This window comes from Sycon ciliatum, chromosome 2, assembly GCF_964019385.1.
Source record: "Sycon ciliatum chromosome 2, ocSycCili1.1, whole genome shotgun sequence".
NCBI lineage: Eukaryota > Metazoa > Porifera > Calcarea > Leucosolenida > Sycettidae > Sycon > Sycon ciliatum.
Genome location: NC_088644.1, coordinates 12,893,834 through 12,901,555, shown reverse-complemented (window position 1 = coordinate 12,901,555; position 7,722 = coordinate 12,893,834). Strand labels below are relative to the sequence as shown.

General features: G+C 47.6%; 2 protein-coding genes across 2 annotated transcripts in view; one reads left to right on the top strand and one right to left on the bottom strand.

The window, feature by feature from the left end:
• The window catches only part of LOC135808787 (uncharacterized), a 28,438-nt gene extending 26,594 nt beyond the window's left edge, over positions 1–1,844 (top strand). The window contains exon 4 of the mRNA XM_065322014.1: positions 216–1,844. The gene's annotated coding sequence lies outside the window, so the exon portion shown is untranslated. The remainder of the gene's footprint in view (positions 1–215) is intronic.
• Positions 1,845–2,280: 436 nt separating this feature from the next.
• On the bottom strand, positions 2,281–4,792 carry LOC135808788 (uncharacterized). Its single transcript, XM_065322015.1, has one exon. The coding sequence runs from the start codon at positions 4,602–4,604 to the stop codon at positions 2,664–2,666; it is 1,941 nt and encodes a 646-aa protein (XP_065178087.1). The 5' UTR covers positions 4,605–4,792; the 3' UTR covers positions 2,281–2,663.
• Positions 4,793–7,722: the final 2,930 nt, after the last annotated feature.

Sequence of the window (7,722 nt, the reverse complement as noted above, 5' to 3'; positions counted from 1 at the left end):
CGGTCCTGCTAACGTAGCTGTGCATAGCCGCGGGCGTTCACTGATGAACTGCTCTGTGCCTTTGTACGGCAACACACACTATCGCAGCTCTGGTGCCTCTTTCCTTGTACATATTGGAGTCGTCACACACACTTGGAGGCCAGCTGAGTTTGCTCTGACCCTGGGTGCATTGTGTGCTTTGCTTGCTCCTTGAATGTGCTGTTTGTTGTGTGCAGGTCCAAGAGTGAAACTTGCTGCTGCCATCTCTGTCGCTGTCACCCCGTCTGCACTAAATTCCTGTGCATCCAGCATAGAGTGGTGGCACAGCTACCCTGATTGTGAGTACATGAGCCGACAGCCGGCATGTTGGTGCCAACTCAGTCAATCCCGGTACCCAAGGGTCACGTGATGTCAGCTATGTTGGCTCCAACTCCATGATCCAGTCAATCCCTGTATCCATGTGTCACCTGGTGTCAGCCATGTTGGTTCCAACTCCAGTCAATCCCTGTATCCATGTGTCACATCAGCGATGTCAGCGGCATGCTGGTTCGTCTGGTCACACGCCATGTACACTTTCTACACAAATGTACTGACAAGGATGTACAATCACTCTGTTGTCATCAGTCTTTACTATTATTCCATGTTTTTACGAGCGCTAGGGTTTACCGGGTGTTAGCGGCCGTCGTGAGTTCCCTTCGGGAACGGACACGATTTTTTTTTACGAGCGCAGTCCTTTCCATGCATTTTCCCTCTCTTATCATGATTATGCAAGTACATGTACAGTTTCCTCGGACACAAGAATGCAACAATACTAAGGAGAAGAACACACTTCAGGCTCTTGAACGTCTTGAACGTTTTCACGGGTACGCTTTCCAAGTATGTGTATAAAGTCTGCTACATTTTCCTCAGCATCGAGTGAAGTGTGAGAAAACATTCCAGCTACTGCTAGTTCCGACTGATCGCTGCAGTGATGTTGTACTGATCGCCGCAGTGATGTTGTACAGATCGCCGCAGTGATGTTGTACTGATCGCCGCAGTGATGTTGTACTGACCCGCAGTGGTGTACTGATCGCCGCAGTGATGTTGTACTGACCCTGTGGTAGGTGCGGCCTTCACAAGTATTACTTGTTCTTTAGTTTGTGTTTCACAAACACTGCAGTTCAGATCTGTCAACAATTTTATCGCTTTTTTATTCAGTTCGTCTCTGGAATACTAGTTACAAAAGATACTCTCTCCCTCCCTTGCTTTGTCTCTCTCTCTCTCCCTCTCTCCCTCTCTCTCATGACCTATATGTTCTTTTTAAATGCTGAAATTTGGTACAATAACTGCTGACAATATGTGCATTCGTCCTTTGTGACACCAATAGAAAGAGATGCGTGTGTGTGCCTATGTCCATGTGTAGATGCCATGTTCTGCATTTTCATGTCTTTTTCGTCACCAATCTGCTGGCTAGAGTGAATATCATTCATGCATCCAGTGTACTTCAAAGTAGATTGTTCACCTGTCACCTTTTATGCCTGAGCATTTCTTATTGGCTATTTTGATGCCTTTACTTCAACTCTCTGTTCAAAAATAATGCTATGTAGAGAAAGCTTCGGCATCATCTCTGTTACTTCGCAATGTCGTAAACTGACGTTGTGCGTGTAACAGTGACAACTCTTTTTGCACTTTCATCAGTATGGTTTTGTGAATGGCTTTCTGCCTGCTGCAAAATAATCTATTCTGCACGCTTATTCTGTCGTTTCTCCTGCCTCTTCGCATGAATTCAATTGCTACTTTGCCTACTTGTAGGAAGCATTTTTTCAGTGATTTTGTTGCATTTGTCAAACAAAGCACTGTGTATACAACCACCTTATTCTGCCGTACCAGGTATTGACTCCTGCGTCAACGTGCCTTGTAGAAAAGCGACAATAATTATTGCAGTACTGCATGCATGGGTTTGCATGCAAATCTCACATGCAACGAGGAACACTCCCCTGTACCCGGAGAGACTTGATAAGTATCTCGTGCACATTTATAAATCTTGGGTTTGCGTGCAAATAACCGTATGATCTAACACTCCACTGTACCCCAGCATAGTGTAGCACTAAACAGAAGACAGGCTTGATGAATATCTCGTGTGCATTGAATCATGGGGAAATTACTTTCTAGGTGGACTCAAGGGAGATAAATTTAATGCACTTGTTTCAGGATTTAGCAGCATGGCCGATGAGAAACCAACTTCCAAAGTATTTGCGAAGCATATTTTTAAATATAAATAATGGCGATAAGAACAAATCCGGTGAGATGGGTGCAAACAGTACATGGCACTATTGCATCAATTGTGGACACAATCGTTGTTGTGGTCGTAAAATCAGCCAATAGTAATGCGCCGAAGCATGTAGGAAAGTCACACTAATAATCTATAGGAACACCAATGATCAGGGAATTAAAACAACTGATCAACAAGAGAATCAACTCAGCTGGCCTGTGGTAACGGAAGGTTGTCACACACAGTAAACCAGATTTATAGCAGTAATCAACATGAAATGCAACTCGATTGATAGGCTGCAAACAATCAATAAAGCACCCAGTAAGGCACTAGCACCTTATGGTTCAGTGTTTCTCAGTGTCATCAATGCCACCAACGGATACATGATGAATTTGGTAAAGAAAGGCGCCTGGTGGGTGCAAAGCAGCTTCCACTAAAATTTCAGCTTCAGTCGGCGAATGCTGCGTACGAGGGCCTTGGCCGCGGCCTCTACCTCTTTATCAGGTGCCCCAGAGGAACAGCAGAGTGTACGTGCAAGGTCAAACAAGAATTTCTGCGCAGGGCTGCCCGTCTCACATGCTTTGCTCAGCTCCAAGAGGACTTTAGATAGTTCTGCTCGATTCTGGACCGCCGCTTCCTCGAGTGGAATGACGCTTGCCACGTCACCAACAAGCTTACTATCCAAGAATACGAAGGGGTCATCGTGCTTGTTGTGGGCATATCCCGCAGCTACAGCTGTTGCCGATGGTCCACCACTGTTCATAGGAGATCTAAACTGGTCGTCAAAGCTTAGCTTTCGCTTCAGCATAGCAATGGAGTCCACCTCCTTGACTGGAGCAAGTGATGTGTGGATGCCTGGATGCGTTGCAGCCAGTAGGGGATTTCCCAGGCTTCCGGGATCCTTCTGGGGCTCGCTTGCGTACACATCCGCAACTTCTGTATGGATGCTTGGGCGTGTTGCAGCCAGTAGGGGATTTCCCAGGCTTCCGGGATCCTTCTGGAGCTCGCCTGCATACACATCAGCAGCAGCTGTATGGATGTTTGGGCGTGTTGCAGCCAGTAGGGGATTTCCCAGGCTTCCGGGATCCTTCTGGAGCTCGCTTGCGTACACATCAGCAGCAGCTGTACGGATGCCAGGATGCGTTGCAGCCAGTAGGGGATTTCCCAGGCTTCCGGGATCGGTCCGCGGCTCGCTTACGTACATATCAGCAACTGCATCAGGAAGGTCAATTGGCTTGTGATCGGGCTGCACGTACTGAACGCGCAGGTTCTGTCCCTTCATCAGCAGGAAGGCGTGCTTGGTGTCCCTCGTGCAGCGGTGCAAGCAACCGAGCCAGAAACGACTGATCCAGTCTGGTGTGTCTGGCAGCTCTCTCAGCGACTCATAACCATCCACGTAGAGACCGGTGGTCAGGAACGGTACGTGACCCAAGGTCTCCGCGCTCACGTACCGGCTGTCCATGTCCGGAGAGGTGCGGATGTAGCTGCGGATTACTCTCTGGAACTCGGCAACGATGTCGCGGTAGCTTTCCCGGTGTATGCCATACTTCTGCTCCACCTGTAGAGCGGTGGCTACTCGATTGGCCTGGGTCAAGGCCACCACTGCTCTCTCCCAAATCTGAATGCCCAGCTCTCGCGTGATGGTTGCAATTGTTGTCTGGCAGTCCTTCAGTTCGGCCCGTCCGTTCAGCGAGACACACACCACCATCAAATGTATGGACTTGCCACGAATGCTTTTGAACACTGTTTCGTCGGACACGACCCCATCCTGCACGCCCTGTGTGTCATAAATGCTCACCTCCACGCCATTCACTCGAATAGGCTGAACGAGACCCAGGCGATCGGTACATGACTTCACCTGGCTCGTTCGCCTCACGTTCTGGCCGACCAGGCTGTTGATCAGTGTTGACTTTCCCTCGCCTGTCTTGCCGATGACCATGAATTTGAACTTGGCCTGTCGACCTTTCAGCCGCGTCCGACACAGTACTCGAATGGCATTGCGCAGCTGCCAGCGACTGGCTTTCGAGCGAAGGGCCTGCTGGAGGAACTTGCTCGTTTGGTCCTCAGTCGGCTGGGCGAAGAAGGGCAGTTGCACGCCTTTCCGCTGTATACCTCTTCTAGCTTTCAGATGACCAGGTAACATGGTCTTTTCCGGCAGCAGCAGCAAGTCCGACAAGATCTTCAGGGTATGAGTCACCCTCACTTTCTCACTGTGTCGAACAATACCAAAAAAGGCGGAAAAGAACAACAACGTCGCTGCACAAGGGAACGGATTCGGTGTGGCACTGCCTGGAGATTGGAACATTGCGCCGGTTAGCGACAACGTCCGGCCTTTTGTTCGACGTTCACAGCAGTTTGCACTGTTCGTCCTCATGGCGCTAGACTTATTGCTTTCGCCCCATCCGAGTGCGAGGACTGAGAGCTCCTAGTTTTTCCTCGTCTATTTTCACATGCACAAGCACAGTACAAAAGTCATGTACATGTTTGATCTTTGAAGCAAACACGACGACCAATACTTTTGATGTTGAAGAAGCGTAGTGCCAACTGCATCCTTGCCTCTCACTTCTGGCCTTGGCTTTAGTTATCAAGGACTTAGGTAACTGGGTTATTGATGCCCAGTGGCTCCATATTCATTGCAGGTGTAGATCTCACACTAGATTTACGACGGGACGGCCGGGAAGACACCTGCAGTACAGGCTACACTACATGTATATACAAGGATTTCACGACTCCCTGTACATGTGCCATGAAGGCATGATGTGGTGCCAGTGCCAGAGCTCGAGGTGAACCGTGGCTTATTTTTGAAACCCAAGATTCGCAAGAAGTCATCATGTTGATTGTTGTAGATCTACAATCTAATCATGCAAACCGTGATCGGAGAGAACCATGATTAAACACTCAACTCAAGGCTGCCAAGGCAAGCTCCACGGGACCACGGATGAGGGCTAGGGGTGTAACCTAGGGCGCGTTCGAATTGTCACTCTTTGACTTTTCGAGGAGTTTCGTTTTTCTGAAGAGGTGGCTTGTTGGCCTCTTCTGAAAACCGAAACTCCTCGAACCTCCATCCGATGATGTATCGATGGGAGAGGTGGATTAGACATGGTTAGCATTTTTAGTATTTTTTACCGTTCACGCCCTGGTTCACGCTATTTTCGACTGTCGGCCCGTAGATCGATCTACCGTTTTTGTGTGTGTAGACATGGCATTTTACAGTTCACCAGGTTCACGCGCTAGATCCAACGGTGCTCGTACCCAACACCCAAAATACCGTCGGTTTGGTACTCGTACCGTTTCGACGATAGAAAGCTCTGTTCAGTTTTAGCGGGAGAACGAGACGGTAAGATTCCAACTAGGGTTACGTCACAAGTCGATCGTTGCGTCAGGAGTCAGGACTCAGAAGCCGAACTGCTAACCGTGTCTCGAAAACACATCAAAGCAGTAGACTCGCCCTCTACTCGGCTCTAGTCTAGCTCTACATGCTGACCGTCGAAAATAGTGAACGGTAAAATGCTAACCCCGAAGTGCGGCGAAGAGTTTGGAATACCGGTACGGCGGTAGCTACAGTAGATCTATTAATACATTATCGCCATGACAATTCCACTGAAAAACTCTAAAATGATAGAAACCGTTCTATTGGGACACTTCAACAGTTACTAATCTCTTTTAAAAATATGTGTTCGAAGAGTTTATGAAGACAATTCGAACCCCCCCCCCGGCCCCCCCCCCCCGCCCCCCCCCCCCCTAGTAGTATCTGGTGTATAGTCTGTAGATCTACCATGTTCTAATCTTTCAAGTGACGTTTCCTTTTCTACCTGGACGCCTCCTTGTTTTCCTTTTTCTCTCTAGCTCCTCTCTTGTACCATGACTTGTTTGTGTTATGAGCAGGGAGTAGTAGTACTACTGGTGGTAGAATTTCTTATTTTACTAGGGAACTCCCAACAGGCGTTGCCTTTTTACTGGGAACCCTAGGAATGACTTGGTGCTTGTGACAAATGCAGAAAGGGGCTTAGCTTGACGACATCCAGGTGGAAGCATGTTCAATCTGTCTGCTGCCAAAAATGAAATAGCATTCAGGCCGTAACGAGTGATGCTTTCTTGCAGATTTGCCGAGTGTGGACGGTCTGGCATTCTTCTCCAATCTCGTCTGCTCCAAACGACAGTCGCGAGTTAGTCAAGAGTCAGTCAGTAGGGAGGAAGCGCGAGATCCAACGGTAAGAGCAGCCACCTTCTTCTACCAGCGACGACTAAGTGGCAACATCTCGGTGAGAAACATGAGTGACTGAGCAATACGCACATACAGGGCGAGCAGAAGATACAGTCATGTCTACCTCCACTGTCACTGAAGGACAATCCGCAAGTTCTTTTGGCTGGATACATGCTTGGTGCAAGATTGAGCCCTGTGGTCACATTTCGTATAGCCTTTGCAGGGTGTGAATTTTGACCGCCAATGTAGGTATTGTTCGGCTTAGCATCTACTAGTATGCATGTTTGAAGGAAAATGTGTACAAGAGGTCATTTTGCACCGTTCCTTTTCAATGACTGATGACTATCACTAAGAACCAGGGGGTAGTATGAAGTAAATACAACTCATTGCTAAGAACAGTCGGATCAATACACTGCGCTCCGAACAATGCCAGTGGTAGTTCATCCGTACTGGAATGACCTAGAATACGTACTAAACGAGCGTGAAGCCATCCGTTGTAGATACGTTTCCACTCTCCATGATCATGATCATGCAGACCTACAATCATGCAATTGTATGTATATAAAGTGTACACTGACATACATACGCTTACATAGGTCTACGGGTAATCCAAAGGCTATGAACGAGTGTCATGTAACTAATGTTGACCTCATCATACATGACTATTGTAATGTGACTATGGTACATGTATACATCTACGAGCCATGAGGCTGCATATCGCCCTCCGAACACGAGCGTCCAGCTGAGTACGCGGATAGCGATACAACTAGCCTTTTCCCAAAGATGCCGCAACTTATGCTTTTCGCAACCATGCTAAAACAAGTGAAAGTAATAGTTGCTGAAATCGCATCCATATTTTCAGAAAAGCTCAAAATTTGCTGATATCGCAACTCAAAATGAGCGAGTTATTGTGCATACAATGATGCCAAACTGAGCAATTTTAGAAGCAAAATAGCAGCGGAAATAGACAGCATTGTGCTGTGGCGAGTAAAGCCATGCATACTTTGAAGTACATATGAACGCATAATTATAACGTTCACAGAACATGTTGGCTAATAGCCTATGGAAAATGAACAGACTTGGAATGAGTCATTGTCCTTTTTCTTGGCGCTTCGCACACAGCATTCATCAATTATAGCAGCATTGCTCAGTGATGCCACACACATGTGACATGTACAATTGTTCTTCGAGAAGTACACTTGTCATGGTGATTTGAGGCAACGTTCCAGCGCTTTTTGTTGAAGCGGAAGGGGACATTTCAATAGTTTCCTCCATACCGTTTCTCTGC